The sequence below is a fragment of the Monodon monoceros genome, unplaced genomic scaffold (genome assembly GCF_005190385.1).
Source record: "Monodon monoceros isolate NGI ecotype Baffin Bay Population unplaced genomic scaffold, NGI_Narwhal_1 Super_Scaffold_8, whole genome shotgun sequence".
NCBI classification, from domain to species: Eukaryota; Metazoa; Chordata; class Mammalia; order Artiodactyla; family Monodontidae; genus Monodon; species Monodon monoceros.
In genome coordinates, this window is record NW_021703785.1 from 31,422,237 (window position 1) to 31,444,643 (window position 22,407).

Below are 22,407 nucleotides of genomic sequence, written 5' to 3' on the forward strand. Positions count from 1 at the left end.
CACACACACACACACATATATAAATTATATAAATTATATGTTGTTTTCCAAACAGCAACCAATTATCCAGTCCTCTGACACCAGCAGTGTGTCCAACAATTCAGTTCAGTTCTGACACTAATTACCCACAGCTAGCAAAGACCCACAGGTCAAGGGCTCAGTCCTATAGGACTGCCCCTCTTTAGATGCCAGCCACATATGGGGTCCCCAGGTTTTCTGGTCAACTACAAATTTGAGGGTTCCTAAGATCCCCTCTCAAGCTCAAAAATTCATTACGATGATTCACAGAACTTAGAAAAGTGCTTTACTCGTGATTACCAGTGTATTATAACGGATGCAACTCAGGAACAGTGAAATGAAAGCGATGCAAAGGGCAGGGTATGAGGGAGAGGGGTGTGGAGGTACCATGCCCCCTCCAGGCACACCACCCTCCTTACCCACTGTTGTGTTCACCAGCTTGGTAGCTCTCTGAATCCCATCATTTAGGGGCTTTTATGGCGGTTTCATTACATAAGCATGATAGCTGAAATTGTTGGCCATTGGTGATTGAACTCAATCCCCAACCCCTCTCCCCTCCATGGGGGTAGGTCTGAAAGTTCTAACCCTCTAATCATTGCTTGGTCTTTCTGGTGACCAGCCCTCCTGCAGAAGCTACCTGGGAGCCTGACCCTGAGTCACCTCATTACGATAAACTCAGTTGTAGTCAAAAGGGGCTTGTGAGGAATAACAAGAGACACGCTATCACTTAGGAAATGGCGAGGGTTTTAGGAGCTCTGTGCAAGCACCTGGGGCAAAGACCTCTTATACCGGGTATATGTGGACCACTGTATGTATTATAAGCAATATTTTGAGGTTAGATGGTCATTTAAAGAGTTCAGACTACTTATAAACATAATTCTCAATTTCAAGCAACACTGTTTGGTAAACACGAAACTATAAGCAAGAAAATTTTGCAATATGTTCTATTCTAGCTGTTCTCCACTTGACATTTTTTTAAAAAATAGAGTTACTTCTTTGCTCATAAAATAAACAGAGTGGGACATTGTTTAAGAGCGTGGCGTGGAGTCTGTGTGGCTTGGACTTGAGTTTCAACACTGTTGTGTGACCCTGAGCTAGGTATATCACAGCTCTCTAAGCTTGCCTTTTCCTTACTACAAAGTGGGAATGATGATGTCTATGTCATGGGCTGCTGTGTGGAGAAGTGAAACTGTCCAGTAAAACTCTGACCATGTACCCAGTTCACGGTCAGCTGACTTTTAAGAAAATCTTTGTGTATGTGTCGCTGCTGTGTGTCAGGGACACTTTTTTTTCCATTGTGCTTTCTTCCTAACATACAGAATGATAGCTTCCCTTTTCTTAAGAGAAAAAGAAAACACAAATGACTTCTTTTGGTCCCTGCTGGCTGTTCCAGCTGTTTCTCTTCTTTCATGGGAAAGCTTCTCAAACAGAAGTTGTTTTCCAATATTCTTTTATCCCCATTTTTTAAACTTTTTAAAATAAGCTTTATTTTTTTTACAGAAGTTTTATGTTCATGGCAAAATTGAGTGAAAAGAATGAGAGTTCCCGTATACTCCCTGTACCCCCAACCTCCTCCGCTATTAACATCCCACACCAGAGAGGTACATTTGTTACAACTGATGAACCTATACTGATACATCATCATCACCCAAAGCCCATAGTTTACATTCATGCTTGCTGTTGTACATTCTATGGATTTTGACAAATGTATAATGATATGTTTCCCCCATTGTAGTATCATGCAGAATAATTTTACTGCCCTAAAATCCTCTGTGCTCTGCCTATTCATCCATCCCTCCCTACCCACTGCAACCACTAATCCTTTTAGTGTCTCCATAGTTCTACCTTTTCCAGAATGTCATATTGTTGGAATCATACCATTTGTAGCCTTTTTAGTTTGGTTTCTTTCTCTTAGTAAGATGCACTTAAAGTTCATCCATGTGTTTTCATGGCTTGATAGTTCATTTCTTATTAACACTGAATAATACTCCACAGTCTAGATGTACCACAGTTTATTTATCCACTCACCTACTACAGGGCATCTTGATTGTTTCCAAGTTTTGGTAATTATCAATAAAGCTGCTGTAAACAACAGTGTGCAGGTTTTTGTGTGGACATACGTTCTCTCACTTTTTTAAAATTTTTATTGGAGTACAGTTGATTTACAAGCCTGTGTTAGTTTCTGCTGTACAGCTAAGTGAATCAGTTATACATACACATATATCCACTCTTTTTTACATTCATTTCCCATATAGGTCATTAGAGAGTATTGAGTGGAGTTCCCTGTGCTATACAGTAGGTCCTTACTAGTTATCTATTTTATATATAGTAGTGTGTATATGTCAATCCCAGTCTCCCAATTTAGCCCTCCCCCCCATTACCCCCCTGGTAACCATAAGTTTGTTTCCTATATTGTGACTCTATTTCTGTTTTGTAAATAAATTCATTTTTACCGTTTTTTTAGATTCCACATATAGGCAATATCATGTGATGTTTGTCTTTCTTGGTCTGATTTATTTCACTCATTATGACAATCTCTGGGTCCGTCCATGTCGCCGCAAATGGGACCTAATTAAACTAAAAGCTTTTGTACAGCAAAGGAAGCCATACGAAACAAAAAGACAACCCACAGAATGGGAGAAAATATTTGCAAACGAAGCAATTGGCAAGGAATTAATCTCCAAAATATACAAACAGTTCATGCAGCTCAATATCATAAAGACAAACAATCCAATCAAAAAATGGGCGGGAGATCTAAATAGACATTTCTCCAAAGAAGACACACAGGCAGCCAAAAAGCACATAAAAAGATGCTCAACATCACTAATTACTAGAGAAATGCAAATCAAAACTACAATGGGGTATCACCTCACATCAGTCAGAATGGCCATCATCAAAAAAATCTACAATCAAAAATGCTAGAGAGGGTGTGGAGAAAAGGAACTCTCCTACACTGTTGGAATGTAAATTGGTACGGCCACCATGGAGAACAGTCTGGAGGTTCCTTAAAAAACTAAAAATAGAGCTACCGTATGATCCAGCAATCCCACTCCTGGGCATATATCCAGAGAGAACCATAATTCAAAAAGATAAATGCACCCCAGTGTTCATTGCAGTACTGTTTACAATTGCCAAGACATGGAAGCAGCCTAAATGCCCATGGACAGAGGAATGGATAAAGAAGATGTGGTACATATATACAATGGAATATTAGTCGTAAAAAAGAATGAAATAATGCCATTTGCAGCAACATGGGTGGACCTAGAGATTGTCATCCCCATTTTGAGGCTTTAACGCTCTAGAGCCTGACGCTCATTCCTTCTGTAGCTTTCCCAAGAAAACTATTCTTAGGAGGGTTACCAGTTGACCATGTAATGGGCCTTTCCCATTTCCCACTCTCATTCCTTTTAGACAATTTGACAAAGTGGCTGTGTTTACTTCTCACAGGATCTTTTTATATTAGTTTTCCTCTTATCTGTCTTAGTCCTTCTCACTCCTTGATTCTTCCTTTTCCTCTTGCCCTCAGCCGTAAGGTATCTCAGAGTCAGTGCCTCCGAACTCCTCTGCCTTTGTAGCTTTCCTTTAGAAATCTCACCCACTTTTTCAGCTACAGTTTTCTGCACTATGTTTATGAAAATCGGATCCATTTCTGCAAGTCTGCCCTCCAGCTGCCTAAAATTAAAACCATGTTTCCCACCATTCCTCTAGTCTCTCAGAACTCGAGTCTTGCCTCTACCTTCCTTTATCCAGTGTCAACAGATCATGTGGATACTTCTTTTCTCCCTGTTCCCTCAGGACCTCTTTGGGTTTGACTTCTGTCCCTTTATATCTGAACGTTGCAACATATCCAGATTATCTTCATATTAGTCGTCTGTGCACCACGGGCAGATGAATTCTTATGTGATACCATTTCTCCTGTGAAATGAAATCTTCCATGAGTTTTGCACTTTCTAGGGAGAAAAATCCCAAAACATCTATCACCAGTCATCAAAGACATTCCGCCTTCTGGGCTGCACTCCCTTGCATGAACTCCTGCTTCTGCCTAAGGTAACCGCATCCTCTTCTCCTCTCCCACCTCTTTCTGTTTGTTCCTCTTTTACCCTCATCTGCACACACGCACGCCTGGGGCCTTCTCCGCGCCTGCTCAGGAGATGTAGACTGGGAGACCCGACCCCATCTCATACCCTTAGCTTGAAGTGATTTTTCTCTCCACTGCCCTCTTGAAGTCATCAGTGCTTCCATTTTTTCAGCATCTACTGTCTTGCGCCAACTCTTCTGTTTGGAGAACTGACGTTCTTAACCTTACATTATTATTTAACCTTTCTGAGGCGATTGTATGCTCACCCAGTTGAACTGCAGTCTGTTTTTAAGGTCAGAGGCCATATCTTGGGTTACTTTAATGTCACCTAAATCGGTTGGCAGGCGCACAGTGCTTAATGCACTTCAATCAGTTCTTTCTTCTTTATCCTTTTTTCAGTCACAGGAATGGTTGGGTGCTTCATAAGCAACGAGAACAACGATGTTGCGACCTGTGTCAAATTCAGAAATAACCAAAATAACGAAACTAGCTGTGCTTAGGTTTGCCTATTTTGTTAATATAATAATACCCCATAGGTGTTTCTGCAGGAAAACTCGGTAACCTCTTGGGTCAGTGCTACATGAAGCAGTGGAAGGAAAATACCAGTGGCTGGCGGTGGGAGAGGAGGGAATGGTGAATATGAATGCAATTAATGTAAATGATCGTGTTCAATTGTAGAAGGCCTGGTGCATTTTGGAAGTGCTTATATGGTGGGTGCATTGCTCTTTGTCTAATTCTGTTGGTAAGTGGGTGTGTGATATTTCATATATCCCTTGCCAGTCTCCACAAGCACCTTTAGCCCTGTGGGTACTGATTGATGTGTTTGGCAGCTCTTGGCCTGCGATGCTAAGTTCTAAAATAATGTGTCTCTGCATAAGCCAGTAAGTCATTTCCTGGCTCTTTTGCCTTAAAGTCCTCCAAGCTTCTTGGCCTTCAGTTTTGGCAGTGAAAGGACAGCCTCTACAGCCGTCTACAGATCAGACTGCTCTCTGGTTCAGTACTGAGTCCATCTCTTAGATACCATTCCTTTTGATTTATTTGGTGTCTACTTAAAGAAAGACAAATCAGGCTTTATACACACATACAAATCCATAAATCCATTTCTTTTAAGCACATTATTAAAATAGAGATAGCAGTTACATTTAATTACCAGGTTGAAGTTTTTCTAGCATTTGAAGTTTTACTCTAAGGGAAATGTAAGCTACATTTTCTCCTTAGCAATTGCTTATCACCTTTGGGGTCTACTTTATGCCATTTTCATTATGCCTGTGAACCAAACGATGTAAAATTTTGTCCTATTCAAAGGAAAAATGGTGCAGCCCAGTGAGCTATAACCCCTTCTTGAGAGAATGCTGAATTGTAATAGGTCCAATTTGGGGTGACAGAATGCCCATATTACATACTTTAACTTTGCCTCTTTTTTCAGCCTAAATGAGGCATCATAAAATTAATGCAACCAGAGGCAGTAAAAGCGTTTGAAGTAATTCTTCCAGTACTCCAACTTCTCCACAGAGCGCACCAAATAAAAGGCATTAGCAGTGTGACTAATAGAATAACTACCAATCAGAATGTCTGTCAATTCATGAAATTTTCAGCGCCATCCATACTAACAACTAAATCAAAGTATTTCAGTTCACATATTAAAAGTTGGGAACCTTAACACACCATACACTGAATGCTGAAGAATAATGTGTCAGACTTATGTAGATGCAAAATGAAGTAAAAAATTGAAGCAACTATCAGGGTAGCTCAGGTCAGAGCAGGCATGTGGAATCTATATTACGTGGATGAATGTCAGTTCCACAATATAGGTTGCTGCTCTGTAGACATGATCTAAATTCCCCCCCCATAGCATTATTTTTATTAACCTTTTATTTTTTAAATTTTTATTATTTCTTACATTTATTTATTTTTGGCTGTGTTGGGTCTTCGTTCCTTCACACGGGCTTTCTCTTGTTTCGTGAGCGGGGGCTACTCTTGGTTGTGGTGCGCGAGCTTCTCCTTGCAGTGGCTTCTCTTGTTGCGGAGCACGGGCTCTAGGCCCGCGGGCTTCAGTAGTGTGGCACGTGGGGTCACTAGTTGTGGCTCGCGGGCTCTAGAGCGCAGGCTCAGTAGTTGTGGCGCACGGGCTTAGTTGCTCCGCGGCATGTGGGATCTTCCCGGACCAGGGCTCGAACCCGTGTTCCCGGCATTAGCAGGCGGATTCTTAACCACTGTGCCACCAGGGAAGCCCTTTGTTAACCTTTTAAAATGACTTCATCTTTTTTTCTTCTACTCCTTTCTACCACTTCTTAGCACACCTGTTATTAGTAATTCTCTACCCAATGCATGGAAAAGATGATGGTGAAAGCATTAGAATTGTTGATTGATGAGTTTAATTACTAAAAAAAAGTGTGAGAGAGAATATACACACACAGATATACTCATATTTATAAACTTATAAAATGCATGCTATCAGCAATAACTAACTGTTGAAAAGCATGAAATAAAACAGGGAAAAAGGAGTTCCTAGAAGATCTGTATTGCTTATATTCTTATCCCAGCAAAGAAATAGCACTTTAAGAATGTTTTATTTTTAAGTAATTTTAGTCTTAAATAATTTTAATATTTAAAAGTTGCAAAAATACTATAGAGAGTTCATAGATCCCTTTCACTCAGCTTCTGTATGCTTCATATCTTAAATAATAATAGTACAGTTGTCCAAACCAAAAAATTACTATTGGTTCAACACTATTTTTTTTTTTTTTTTTGCGTTACGCGGGCCTCTCACTGTTGTGGCCTCTGCCGTTGCGGAGCACAGGCTCCAGACGCACAGGCTCAGGGCCAAGGCTCACGGGCCCAGCCACTCCGCGGCATGTGGGATCTTCCCGGACCGGGGCACGAACCCGTGTCCCCTGCATCGGCAGGCGGACTCTCAACCACTGTGCCACCAGGGAAGCCCTGGTTCAACACTATTAATTGAACTGTAGACCTCATTTAAATTTCACTAGTGTCTCCACAGTGTCCACTAATTTTCCACAAATTTCTCCAGAGATGAGGAAGTGATAGACACATCTGCTTTGGCATCCTGGCCCTGGATGGGTCCTGTGCTCAGACTGTGTTGGGCCTGGGCTGATGCAGGGTCCAAAGAACCCATCTCCTGTGGGACCCAGGAGACAACACCCAGGCCCATTCCATTTTCATTCACCTTCTCTTCCACTTTATATTTTATCATATAAATACATATTAAATATAAAAATAAATGCATATTAAATCTGTGTATAAAATTATTATGTACATTTACTTATTTATCTTTCCAGATTATTGCAAGAACAAAGCTCAGGGAAAATAAAAAGGCTACTATTACTAATTCTCATCGTCTCCTTCTCTTTAAAGAGCAATATATAATTGTATCAGATGTAGGGTCCAATACGGGGCATATAGTGGAGAGCTAAGGAGAAAATCGTTTCTGCTTCTCATTGAATGACTGCATCTGTATATAAATAACCACAAGCCTGATGAGAAGGATAAATGCAGAGAATAATGAGTCTGTAGTGTGGACATGATGTAGGTTGCTGAGTCAGGGAAGGTGCCCTGAGAGGAGCTCTTTGAGCTGAGAGCTGAGGATGAGTAAGAGTTAACCAGGTGAAGGGGCGGAGGGCCTGTTGGGGCTTCTATAGAAAAGGAAGAACATAAGCAAAGGCACCAAAACTGAAAGGAGACCAGGGTGATGGGATCACAGAAAGCACAGATATTGCTGGAAAGTGAAGCTAGAGAGGTGGGCAGGGGCCCGATCGTGGGCATTTAGGCTGTGTTGAGATCTGGGTCTATTTGAAGAGCAATGAAAAGCCACTAAAGGGCTAACAGAGCGAGGAAAAAACAGGTTTGCCTCTTAAAAAGATCACTATGGTGCTAGTGTAAAGAATGGATTGGGGGAGGAGGTTTAGGGAATAGTGCTGGTAGGAGAGAAGAGTGGGTTAAAATGGGTTGATGGCTGTGGAAATGAAAAGTGGGTAGGATGTAGCAGACGGGCCTGAAAACGGGTTGGATGTGGGGAGAGAGGTTCAGTCAAGGATGATTCCTGGGCTGCTGCGTTCTTTCACGCTATTGTGGTTGGTGCCATTTACTGCCCAAGGTGATACTGAGGGAGAAACAGATTATTTGGGGCTTTTCTGGCATTGAGGGAAGGGTAGAGACGATCAAGTCTCTTAATCTTGGTCGTGAGATCACATGAGCCTAAACTGAGTCATGAAACTCCAACTTCCCATCCATATGTGGGAATCTCCAGGGTTCCCTGTTATTACATAATCTCCTGCCTCTCCAGACCTGCCAGCCCTTGGCACCCTGAACAATTTGTAGTTTTGCTATGGCTATTTCTACCCTTCCATGCTTCTTCATATCTTTGGATGCCCCTTTCCTCTTCCATAGCTGAAAACTTTTCCTTTAAAACTTACCGTATTTATAATCCAAGGAGAAGTCTTTGTCTGCTCCAAAGCTTTATTCTGATGACCTTTTTATCTGCTCCCATGGCCAGCTATCACACTGCACCCTGATGGCCAATCATTTGTCTAAACTCATGCCGTGCTGTACGCTTCCCGATGTCAGGAATCACGTTTTGATAGATGTAATATCCTCTCCCCTAACACAGTTCACCATGCTTAAGAGCCTAGAAGTGTCTGGCATAATAGATGCTCAAGTAATATTTGAATTCATGAGTAAATACTAAGTATGCAATAAATGTTGCTTAAATTAAAAATATACATGAAGTAATTATACCCCAATAAAGATGTTAATATATATATATATATATATATATATATATATATACATGAAGTATATACATTGCTTTGTCCAGTAGAGGAAAGATTGATATTGTCCCACAACTGACTGTCCCAATTACTGATTCCTTTTCAGACATTCATTTATTGATCTGTGTTCTACACCTGCCTTGACATTCTAGCTCATCTTTCCCCAATTTTTCTAAGAAACTCTCCCTTCCAGGCATATCTTTTTATTCACCTCACACCTTCAATTCACGCTTCTCTTCCTGGAGTATCTTCCTACCGCCATTCACTTCTGATGATGAAATTTTTACTTTTCCTTCATGCCCAGCTTAAAGGTCTTCTCCTCAAAACCTTCTCTGTTACTTTACAGTTTGAATTAATTCTAACCTCTTCTTCCCTCCAATAAAACTTGAAATCCCTTTTAATTTTCCTACCCTATTTTATGGTAGTTGCTCCCTCTTTATTTAACCTAGACTGCAAGCTGCCTGAGGGCAGAGATCCTGTCTTAGCCCACAGTGCAAGACTTCATGGGTAGTAGCTGTTAAGGAAAATGTGTTGGATTTAGTTAATATTGATCAATTATTGAAGCTCTAGGTGCTCTGGAGGTGCTCAGTAAAATAGCTCAGATTTGTAAATCTAAAATATTTTATCCTTTTTCTGCATCTTATTGCTTAACAAGTATTTATTATATGCCTACTCTGTATTATGCATTTTGCTAAGCTCTGAGGATGCAGTGGTGACTTAGACAAAGCCATTGCCACCCATCCTAGAAGTTCTGGTCTAGTAGGGAAATAGGGCTAATGCTCCAACAGTTATTTATTGGGTGCCCACTTTGTGGCAGGTAAAGGAGTTAATGACAGTGAGTGAAAAGAGAAAAGCTCCCTTGTCCCCTTAGAGCATATCATCTACTTGGAGAGGCAGACAAAATAAACTAAACGTACAAACAACTGTAGTCTTTAGTTAATGTGTGCTAAGTATCCCGGGCTGTGAGACCTTGGAGCAAGTTGGCCTAGACCTAGAGGTTTGGGACAGCTTCTTAGAGTTGAGCATTCCCTAACCAGGGGACAAGGGAAGAAGGAGAATCTTCAGTGTCACTGCCACAGAGAGAGCAAGTGGGGGTGCTGGGAGATGAACCTGGTATTAATTAATGTGATGTAATTATACCAACCAAATGTTCCCGTTTTAGAATTTCTCATTCTGTTGATGTGTAGCAGAAATACATGTTTTTCCTTTCAAAGCACTATATTTTTAACAAAATTTATACTGTTAAAGTGAACTGTGAAGAAATGATCACATTAATTCTGTATGATGTTTAAATTCAGCCTACTCTTCTGAAAATAATATCAATGGCTCTGCATAGAGAGAATTAAATAATGGGAGGGAAAAAGAACTCTTAGAAAATACATGGCATCCCTGATGGTCATCTAATCAGTGACTTGATGAAAACTGAGAATAAAAAGGGCCCACTTAGTTTAAATAAGTGTCATGCTTATATTTTTATTTGGTCAAGTGTAGTGTGTGTGTGTGTGTGTGTGTGTGTGTGTGTGTGTGTGTATTATGATAAAAACATCCAAACCAACCTGAATAATCATGAGAACTTGTATTCAGTACAACTGTGTGTAAGAAGGCAGCAATACCAAGAATTACTTTAAAATTATCTTTCATGTGATTCTACATAGGAAAATTCTGATTCTTAAGAATAATCGTGGAGTTATTTAGAGATTAATCTTTGCTTCCCGAAATGGAGTAAACTGAGTTGTTAAAGTGTGTATTTTGTTAAATAATTGGATCAATTTATGGATGAGAGTACGGGCTACTCATTTTATTACATAACAGAAAAAAGTGGATTTAAGAATAGGAAATATGTATATATAATAATTTCTTATGATCTTGTAACGAAAATCTCTAATCTTACTAGATGAGTAATTTATTACAATAAATATTTTATTGGTCTTTGAAATAATAACTTATTCTGATTTTTCTCACTTAAGCAGTCTCTCTAACATATGGGGCATGAGAACATGAAACGGCTCAAATATTATTTCAGGGTTGCAACTGGGTGAATGATGCTGCCAGTTTTGAGCCTGGGAAGATAAGAAAAGGAACACCTTTTATTTTTTAAGGGAAAGGTTGGTCGGGGCTGAAAACCCTAAGTCTGGTGTTGATATGGGGCTAGGGCTGGAGATAGAAATCTGGGAGTCATTGTTATATGGATGGTATCTAAGGCCTGTGGATGGGACGAAATCATCAAGGGGATGAGGGGAGCTATTTTGGAGACTCCTTTATCCAGGGAGTGAGCTGAAACAGGGCAGAGAAAGGTCATGGGAAAATGATCCCCAGGCCATACCAATATTTAGAGCTCAAAAGAATGAGAGGAAGAGACTTAGGCAAAGGGAAAAAAAAAAAGTAAGAAGGCTGCAAAAATGTCACTGATGCCGAGTAGAGATTTCAGGAATGGAGTGATCAGTTCTGTGAGTCACTGTGGAGAATTTGAGAAGATATGGACTGAGACTTAACCAGTAGATTTGAAAACATGGAGACCATTGATGACCGTGACATCGATGGTTTCATCAGACACGTGTGGTCCCAAACTGGATTGGTTTGGGTTCTAGAAAAAATGGGAAGTGAGGAGGTAGATTCATTTTACCATCAAAAACTTACATGTGTTATACATTATGTGTTGAAATGGTAACACAAATAATGCGGAATTTTCATGAAGAATTAAAGGGAGAACAAAGTATATGACTGTGACTCTATTTCTGGTGAGTCCCCGAAGGCTTAATATTTAGCCCGGTGCCAATTTTAGGCCAGGAAAACCAGTACATTCACTTTGCATCTATTTATACTATAGAATGTTCGGTTGGGCTCAAATAAATGCTAAGTCTTGTTAAGGCCCCTGGTGCTAATTCACTTTATTGCATCCTCTGGGGTAGTGGGGAGGGAATATACATGAGTTTATAAGTATTGGTTGATGATCTGCAGGAAGACAGGTCAGACATACCTGTGTCCGAGTTCTGAGTTTGCTTTTCTCCATGCAACTCTGGCAACTTATCTAACTCTTCTAAACCTATTTTTCTCAAAGGTAAAATGTGGATACTAATGATATGAGGAGAAAATACGGTAATGTAGCTAAAGAGCTAAGCATGGTGTCTGGCACCTAGTAAAGGCTTAGTAATGGGGATGACTTTATTCCTATGGTTACTGACTTGCATGGGATACAGCTGAAATACTATCCAATTTAGTAAACGGAAGATAGGTCTCCTAATAAAGAAGACAAAATGAGGTGCCAGAGAGGAAGTCATACCTTAGAAACCAGAATATTTGGTTCATGTTACTCTATGGGTGTTTATTTCTCTTTGCTATTTCCTCGCCTTCAGTGAAGTCATATAAGCATAGTAGTCGAGACTGCAGGCTCTGTAGAGCACATTTATCTCAACCCCCTGGAATTAACTGGATATTCCAGTTCCATCTTCCCATCCTTTCCGATCCAATCGGCACTGCTAATAATAGCTAACATGTATTAACTGCTTCCTGTGTACCAAGCACTGTTCCAAACACTTTAAAACTATGAACTCATTTAAATCTCACAGACCTAGGAGGTGGCCACTATCATTGCCTCCATTTGTGCAGAAATGAGAAAACAGAAGGGCAGACAGGTTAAGTAACTTGCCCTAAGATGACACTGTTGGTAAATGGTGGAGCCGGAATTCAATCCCAGGCAGCTACACAGTTTGTACTCTTTACCACTTCATCCTGATTCCACTGGGGGCTATAAGATCGGATTTAAATTGTCACAGCTTTTCTGCGGTGGGGATAGTAAAAAGGTAGGATGGGTGCCCTTCCCAGCAGTTCATCCGTGATCAATAATTTGCGTTGGGGATGGAGATTTCACATCCCACCGCCGGCCACCAGCCATTTGGGTAGGTTCAGGAAAACATTGAAAAAGAAGAGACCGGTCATATTCTCTTGATTAACCATAAGTGTTAGTCATTAAAATACAAGATTTGAGGGTCGGGTCCTTTAGTGCTTATACCGAAAGAAGGAAGAATCATTTTTGTATGAAGGTATCTAAAAAGTTCTCACATGCTAAGCAAAAAAGCTAAATTAAGCCTTGTGTTGGGTAAAATTATAAACATGCTGTCTGCCTCAGATGAGTAAGTGTATATAAATAGAACAGTTGGTGTACATGACCTTAATGTTATAGCTTCCTTTTTTCTGTGTAATGTAAATTACCAAATGCAAGCATTTCCATCTGACCTAAACTGTCAGTCTCCGAAGAGCACATTGTAGGATTGAATACATGTTATACAACAACCAAGATTGCCCTTTTCTTCAGCCTGGTGATTTTTTTTTTTTCTTTCCATATCCAGCGGTTAGTACTAAGGCCTGAAACCCTTACTTACAGAACAAAGTGGCTTAGCAGTAATCAAGCCTGTGTGAGGCTAAGAGAAGAATAATGAACATTCCCTGCAAGCTTCCTGCCTAGATGCAGGTGCAGGAATCAGGAGGTCATGAATAATGCATGACATGCAGATTAGATGGTGGTTTCTCCTACTGGGGTTTTGACTTTGCTACCTGCCTAGCTGCTATATGTGGAAAGAAGGTAGACGAAGGCAAAAAGTGCCACAATTTAAAGACAGAGCTCACAGAAACACTGCATATTCTTTTGCAGAAATGAAATTGGGGAGTAGCTGAAATGCAAACCTTTACGGTCTACTTTATCAGATTAAAGTAAGCTCCAGGTTATCAATTTACTCGCTTTGGGAAGGGAAAAAACCTTTCTTGTTTTACCATTTCAAGAAACCTTATAATTATTTGGTCTTACATACACAATCAGGAATTCTTTGAAGACTGGTAGACAGTTAAGAAATTATCAACTTACAATATTTGATCTATGGATCAATGAAGTTTTGCTAAAAGATACAATTACTTAGAGAATATTGTAATTATACGTTAAACAGACCCATTTTTTCCCACTGATGTATGTATGCAGTGAGAAGCATCGGTACTTCTATATCATCAAACTTCACCTGGTGGAATTATCATGATGACTAGAAATAGGGTTAAGGTGGAAGCAACATGCTGTAAACATTTAAAGGATGCAGAGTGAATTAAAGAACTGTGAGTATGTGGGCTATTACTCCTGCACATTTTATTTAGGCAGTAGGATTCTGACACCCCAGGGGGTATGCAGGCAAGGTTCACGAGGATTTCCTGCATTTTCCCTTAGGTCAGGGAACTTTAACTGGAGAGACAGTTTGGGGCTCACAATTCCATTTTGATGACTGTGTTTCAAACAGACAGACTGAAAGAAAAAAGAAAGCAAAAAGAATGAGACTTGCTACCTTGTGTATAATTCTTACGCATTTTTATTGGGTGTTTGTTCTCTCTCTCCCCAAACTGGGGCACTGGAATATGAGCTGGCTTTCATTTCTAGCTGAGTCTGTCATTTCCGATAGGCCCCCCTGTGGCCGGATGCCAAGACCAACAGGTGATCCTTGTAGCTGCAAAACAGCAGGAAGTGGGCCGTGCTTGAAAGAGACAGTTCACCAGAGGGGCTGTCTGGCCTCTCTCCATCTTTCTGCATCATCAACAACCCCTCCCCCATACACAGCAGAAAATCTGTGCTGAGCGGCTCAGCTGCAGAATCCATTGAGAAGTGCTGTGAGGAAAAGAATGTTAATAAGGGATGTTGGAAGAAATAAGCCTTCTGAGTGCAAAGTGCAGCCTGGCTCTGGGTTTACGGAAAGACTGCATTTGGCCCTTCTGAGGGGCTAGAACTGTACTGTCCGGTTTTTTTTTGTTTTGGGGGGTTTTTTTTTGCGATACGCGGGCCTCTCACTGTTGTGGCCTCTCCCGTTGCGGAGCACAGGCTCCGGACGCGCAGGCTCAGCGGCCATGGCTCACGGGCCCAGCCGCTCCGCGGCATGTGGGATCTTCCCGGACCGGGGCACGAACCCGTGTCCCCTGCATCGGCAGGCAGACTCTCAACCACTGCGCCACCAGGGAAGCCCTGTACTGTCCGTCTTGAAATGATTCTCATTCGCTGAACAACTATGGAGAACTGGGATTCTAATCAACCTTGGGGCTCTTGGTTCTAAGTGGACTTTAAGACCAATTTAAAATCCCCATTTTGTTTCTTGTCTTGTAAATAGAATAATGTCTGAGACATAAAGAGTAAAGATAACACAAGCTTAACGACTGCCTAGATCTCACAGGTACCTAGTAAAGAAAGATGGGCACTTTACTAGGAAGCGGGAAGGTGTCCACAAGGACAGGAAGTAGAGCAAATTGTGCTGCCAGTAAGTGACCCACAGAGAGGTGGAGGTTCATGGAGTTTCAGCAGCTATAGCTCCTGATTGGAAGATATTAGCAGTTCCTAGAAATTTCAGCTATTTCCAGTGGATGACTCCAACCCCGGAAGCTTGTAAAACAATATAGTCTTTACTATCTTTCCCCCATAATTTAGCTAAAGGTTTGAAATGACTGTTTTCTTTAAAGCCCGGCTGGAGAGTATCACATCTAGAAGACCTTCCTCCTAGAAATAACTATTCACCTTTCCTTTCTCCTCCATTCCCACAGATTCTGTGCCTGGACATTTGGATGAAGTTATTGTAGGGGAGGAAAAAAATTTTTTTTCCTCCACCCTCTCCTTGTTTAGGGTCTGGGGGCCTGCAAATTAAACTGACAAAAGATAGATTAGCAAGAGGAGAAACAATCCAAAGTTTATTTACACATAAAACATGCATGCATACATGCATGCAGGAATACTCAGTGGTGAGTAACTCAAAGTAGTTAAAATTTGAAGCTTATATACCGTTTTATACCATTTTAACAAAGGGTAAGAAATTGTAGAGAAGTGCCTTGTCAAAAGAAAAGGGGGTCTGGACGTTTAGGGGGGGCTAAATTTTAGGAAGGTGACTAGGAAATGTATGGGGGAAACTAATGGTAAATAAGGGTTGTTTATGCCGGCTCATCTCAATACCATTTCTGGTGATAAGAGTTGTACATTGTACTCTGCTTCCTGGTATGGGGCGGTGGCGGGGGGGGGGGGGGGGGGAACGCCTTTAAAAATGAAAATTTCCTTTACAAAAGGGAAATGTATGCCCTGCTTTTAGGCATATAAAGGGAAGGTAGAGAGTTCCTCCTCCTGTTTGTGTTTGTGGTTGCCTTCAAATGAAACTAATCCTTATGCCTCAGTAGTGTATTTTGGGGTGGCGTATACTGATCCCCTTCATTATCTTGCTTTTCAGGGCTTTAAATCTGGAAGTTGACTGAGGGAGTGTATACTTAGACTGTCTCTTCGTGTCCTTCTTATGGAAACAGGTAGCAGAAAGGGCTCACTGAGGGCCAGCACCAGACCCTACATTACCTTTATGCACTCCTAAACCTGGCAAGGATTAGGTAGGCAGCAGTAACTTTTTGTTGGACTGAATGAATGAATCAACTTACTAAAACTGGTCCTACCTTTGGGGGGTCTTCACAGTGAACATTGTGACAAACACTTTGTATGTTAAAAGTGGTGCAGAAGGAAAGAGAGAGACTGACTGCTGGTCTGTAGGCATAGGAACTTAACTGCATCCATTTACTAAGAGGTGCTCAAGTTCTGGGTCATTTTATATTCAGCAAATCTAAAAGAGATCATTTATAAGCCAGATCACTTTTTGTTTGTTCATTTATAATCAGGAAAATGCTTTTTCAATGACTGGATTACTCTCATCTCTTACAGGGTACATCCGTCCCCAGTATCAAGGGTCCGGGGAAATCGAATGAGTAATCAGAAGTTTGCTTGGTGAGTATAGAGTCTATGTGATGAGAATTTATAAGTCTTATGGGAATTTTTAATAGGACTGTGTTAAAAGAGAATTATTCCTGCTTTCTCTGTAGAGAATACATTTCTACTGACTGAAGTACATTGTTTCCCTTTCCTTTGGAAAATTCTAAACAAACACGAATAGAGTTCCTTTCCAGCCAAATCGTCTTCACTCACCAAAAACTGAGTGCAACATTTTTTTCCTAACAGATATGGCATATTTCCAAGGATTATCAACTGTTACATTTTTAAAGAATGTTTTCCATTTTTAGAAGACACTCACTTTTTTAGTAAGATTTAGACAACAACTCGGATTTTTCTCAGGTACCAGCTTCTACTTCTCATGAAGATTTTCATAGTAAATTAATCTATTAAATTAATTATGATGATTACTGTTTAGATGCCCTTTTTATGACCGTAGCCTTAAATATCGAGGGATTTGTTCTTTAATTTGGGGAATACAAAGATCTCCTTTCACTGACTAGTTCTTTTTTTTAAAACATCATTATTGGAGTATAATTGCTTTACAGTGGTGTGTTAGTTTCTGCTTTATAACAAAGTGAATCAGCTATACATATACATATATCTCCTCCCTCTTGCGTCTCCCTCCCACCCTCCGTATCCCACCCCTCTTGGTGGACTGACTAGTTCTTGAACAAAAATAGAGATGGAACTTACCAGATATGACCTGAAGAGTTATTTCAACCACAGAACATTGATTACTGATTGCTTAAAGAGGGAATTTAAAGTGTTTCACAAATGTTTCGTATGAAACAAACGAACAAAAGTCAATGTAGATTTAAAATCTATATTTGTTTACGTTACTCCATTCTCCAAAATTAACCTTTCCACACATAGTGTATCTTCAAAAAAAGGAAGGAAGGAGCAAAGGAAGGGAGGGAGAGAAGTAGGGAAAAGAAAAAGAAAGAACTGATCTGTGTACTGTCTTACTTCAAGGGTGAATGGACATTCACAGGTCTCCATTCTTTTACTTCATTGAATTGCGCTTAGAATGGGATTTTGATTAAAAACTATGGCATTTTTAAAAAATTTTAGGTATGGGAAGATGATTACGAAAGATCGAGCTTCCAAATTAATTTTACTCCTAAATCAGGATTATTTTTAGACACAAAATAATGAGTCTTTGAATTTGAATAGTGCCTAACCAGCTTGCCTCCCTTCCCCCATTAAATCTAATTAACCCTCACAGTAGCTTGGTGATGTTAAATATTACGCTTTTCTTTTTCACAGAGTGGGAAATGGAGTACAGAGGAAACAGCCATTTGCTTACACACTCCCTAAAAGCTGGGGCATCCCTCATGGTTTCTCACAGTCACTAAAGCATTACCGTTCCCTGTCAAACCTGGAAAGCTGAGAGGATAATAATGCTGATTATCATTACATAAAAGGAAAGGGAGAAATCAGGCCCTTTTTTGACTTCATGGAACTGATATTCCTTCTTAGTCCAAAGCATATCGTGCTAAAGAAACTTTATTACAAATAGAGAATAGGAGCTGTTCAAGTGAGTGACATAAGCTAATGGGTAGAGTACCACGTTGTCAGGTATGAAATCCAGTTTCTACACCTTATTTCTCAGTGGCTAAATGTGGAACACCGAGTACATAACACACTTTCTTTCCTTCACTTTTCCTTTCTGGAGTATTAGAATAACAGTAACTTGTTCCTACATAATTCATAGCACAGTATTTGGTTAGTAAGTTTAAACCACTTTTATCTCCAGAGAAATAATCCATGAAAAACAAACGGGATCTTTACTACTAGGCTTGAGAAAATTCAACATTTATTTATTCAGCAACATTTATATACACTCTCAGGCACTAGATTACAAGGATAAATAAAATATGCTTTCTGTCTTTATGGGGCTCACTGTCTTGTAGGAGAGGGGTGTGTGTGATGCCTCACATATATAATATACAATATGACATCATATAAATAATATTTAATAAAATGTGGATAATGCTCTAAGAGATACATTCATAGTATAATGTTCAGAGGAGAATGTTATCAGCTCTGTTTAAGACTAGTTTGGGAGTGAGCAGTTGGGAAGGGGAAAAGTACAGGGGAAGGAAGAGGATTGTCAGAAAACCCATCCCCAAGAAGAAGGTTTTTGAGTAAAGACCCAGAATTAATAGGAAAAGCAGAGGGTTGACACAGCGCTTCCTTTATTGATTGAAATACATATACAAAGACCTGGAGACATTTCTAAATTATTTGGTCATGTGTTTAGTTAAAAATCCTATTGCATATGCTACCTTGAATTTTTTCTTATGTAAATACTATGAGGCTGGTGTATGGAAATAAATCACCCAGCTAGGAAGAAGCCCAGTGAATCACCCAGCATCTACGTCTACTTAAGTGATAAACTCTCGCTATTTCTTTGTGAAATATTGACTCTGAAAATCCAGAAGTTTTAAATACTCATGCTAGCCATGGATATGAAAGTGATAGTTGCTCTCCACAAAATAGAAGTTTGGGATAGTTTATAGAATTAGATGGCAAGTTCAGCACTAACTTGGTTCCGGCTTGAGTTAGATCCGCAGACATTATATGTGAGTGATGTTGGGTGATTCTGTGAAGCCAGCAAGTGGTGCAATCAGTTAAAAAATATTGTTCATCACATAAAGCATTAAACCTCAGTAAAAGATGAAAAAGCTTGAACTTGTAAGTTATGCCTAGGAAATGCATGACAATTGGTTGTAAATGTCAACAGCTGTGGTTGAACTATCAAAACCACTGTTTATTATTGAGTAAAGATGGCTTAAAATTGTAAGTAGTGTTTTTCTTTGCACAATGTCAGTACAAGAGGCAGCATCCATCCACTGGCCTCATTCCTGTGGCAGCATTTCCTTTGGAGCTGAAGAAAGGTGTGGAAAAGAATGTCTGTTCAAGACAAACAAACCTGCTGGAATGGAAAGAAAATGTGGTTAAAAAATATACATAACCAGGAAGGAGCTGAAAGCACCAGACTGTAAAGGGTCCAATGACAGCTGTTAGGATAGAGCCAGGTCTGCTAACTTTTAGGATTAAGAAATGGCAGTAAGAACCTCTTGCAAGATCTATTAGCACCCCAGTAGAGAACACAAGATCACTGGACAGCTCATTTAATATTCAGTTAATCAGAGGTAGCAATCCAGACCAGACATAAACTCTATCAGAATGGCTCTCCCCTGACGGCCATCCCGCTCTAGTAATATTTGTTGATTGGAGGATTGATGAAGCCTTTGAGGTTCAGCACATGAACTTCATTCTCTATGTCACGTGTCACAGCTCTCCTCTTTTACACCTTCCTTTGTCCAATGTGAACCTTTTCAAGAGCATTTGGTATTTTTCCTTACATATGATAATGACAGGGAAAAAATATACTTTGCTCCATGGGGGGGCAAATGGGGCAAGTCTTATTAGAGAGTTGAATGTACAGATAGGCTTTTCTCCTTCACAGATCTTTTTGCTAGAAGCTCTTGTATTCTGATACCAAACCCACAGAGAGTGGCTGTTTCCAAGTCGTCTTTCAGCTCTTTTATTCCTAAAGCTATTCTAGAAATCTGGAACCTGTGTTTGGTGTGTAGGTTGAACCAGGACAGGGAGGGGCTTGGTGGGGAATATCTCTGAACTGAACGTCGAAGTTGATCTAAGGCTCCAAGCTTGCCAGGATCAGTGGGAGGATTCCAAAAACATACACGTAGTATATGCTCATTTATAGCTTTTCTTTCGTTCTTCTCTTTATTTCTCCTTCCAGCCTGCTCCAGCCCCAAAGTTTTCAAAGACTTGGGTGTATATGGTTGTTTGATGATGGTGTAGTCATGTTTGTACTATGCACCCAAAGCAGCCATGTAGGGCTATTATGTGACAGAGGTATGTGTCACGTAATAGACACTGTGGACTATTTATACGATAATGGAGAAAATTAGGCATTGTGAATAGGAATTGCCATTAGTAAAATAGGATTAATTTTCTCTAACCAACCGGCTGCTGCCACCACCAGTCTCAGTCATGATTCCTTTCTTACCAACATGCCTGAGATGTTACGTAGCTGTCTACAAAAGAAGCTCCAGTTTTAGTAGCCTATCCATGCAAATTGTGACACGTTCTGGGTGTGAATCACATTTCACATTTGGATGGAAGTGAAAAAATTCTGTGTCACCAATTTTGGGGAGGGCAGGAAGAGCCTTTGCACGCTTTGATGTTTTATTGTTTGATACGCTGTGCTACAATGAACTTAAATATTTATATGCATATAGTTGCAAATGTTAGACATGACTTCACTGAGACTTTTTGAAGGGTATAACCAGTATGGATTTTTGTCATAAAAATAAGGACATTCCTTCTTGCTTAAACTTTTTGCCTTAATAGAGGAAGGTACTCAAGTTGTTGATATTGGAAACCTTTCAGAAAGCTGAGGTAGAGCTAACCCATGTTCTGCATGTCCAAATGCAGTAGTTATCAACTGTGGGGCTGAAAAGAAACTGTAAGCATTATCAAGTTCAGTTCAGCCTCTCACTTTTACAAACGTAGAAATGGAGGTCCAAAGACAGAAATGTGTTCCATGTCAGGTGTAGGCATAAAACCAGTTCACTGCACTCCTGTCCAGTCAGCTTCCTGCCACGTGGCAGTTAGTTACCTGTGGGCAGAGCAAGAGAAATGCTAGAGATTAAATCAGATGGATGTTTAATTCATTACAAGCTAAGCAGAAGGCTTTTGTCTGGGAAATTCCCATGAGATTGATGTGAGAGGGAGAGAAAGCAGGAGGAGAGAGACGCCTGATAAAGACATTGCTTTCCATTCCAATATGTAGCAGTTGCTCCCTGCCAAAATGTTTACTCATCATCCTGCAGATCCTTGCACGCTCATTATTTATAGATAATATTGACTATGTTATTTTAATTACCAGAGCATTTCATTGCTTCTTGTTTTTTGATTTTTTTTTTTTTTTTGGTTTGTTTTTTTTTTTTTGCGGTACGTGGGCCTCTCACTGCTGTGGCCTCTCCCGTTGCGGAGCGCAGGCTCAGCGGCCATGGTTCACGGGCCCAGCCGCTCCGCGGCATGTGGGATCTTCCCGGACAGGGGCACGAACCCGTGTCCCCTGCATCGGCAGGCGGACTCTCAACCACTGCGCCACCAGGGAATCGCCTGCTTCTTGACTTACGGGGCAAAAATTATGATACTGTGTCGGAACTTTAATATGTGAAAATTCCAGTTCCCAGAGTGCCTGCCTGGCCTTCATTTTTTTTTTTTTCTTTTTAAATCCATACGTGTTGGCAAATAAATAACAGCAGGTTACCTTCAGATTTAGTTTGGAAGCATGGTCTCTCCAGTGTTTGATAACAGATTCAGAAAATGGGCCGTAGTTTATATAATCATAAACCGGTTTGCGAGTTCTCTGTATCCTGAATTACAATGAAAAGTACTTCCACAGTGTTGCCACATTTAAAATCCCTCCAAATCCATATCTTTTCTTACGTTATAATCCAGTGTCAGCTAGTAAATTCGTTACTTCCGCCACCTCCTCAAGTTTAGCTTGGTGACAGTTATGTATACTTTAAACTTATATGCTGTCTTTCAGATTGCCCTTCTTAACGACCTTTGGTCTAATTTTCTTCAATTCTCTATTACCCAGAATTTCAGCAAGAACGGTCATAAAATTGTTTCACATTCCTGTAATAGCAGCTGATTTTTGTGTCTAGTATTACTTCAATCACAATAAAGATGATTTGGGG

General features: G+C 40.2%; 1 protein-coding gene across 8 annotated transcripts in view; it reads left to right on the plus strand.

The window, feature by feature from the left end:
- The window catches only part of KLF12 (Kruppel like factor 12), a 445,831-nt gene that overhangs the window by 351,918 nt on the left and 71,506 nt on the right, over positions 1–22,407 (plus strand). For all 8 annotated transcript variants that reach the window (XM_029210579.1, XM_029210576.1, XM_029210582.1 and 5 more), the window contains one exon: positions 16,589–16,651. In XM_029210579.1, the coding sequence (XP_029066412.1) occupies positions 16,589–16,651 (63 nt within the window). The remainder of the gene's footprint in view (positions 1–16,588; positions 16,652–22,407) is intronic.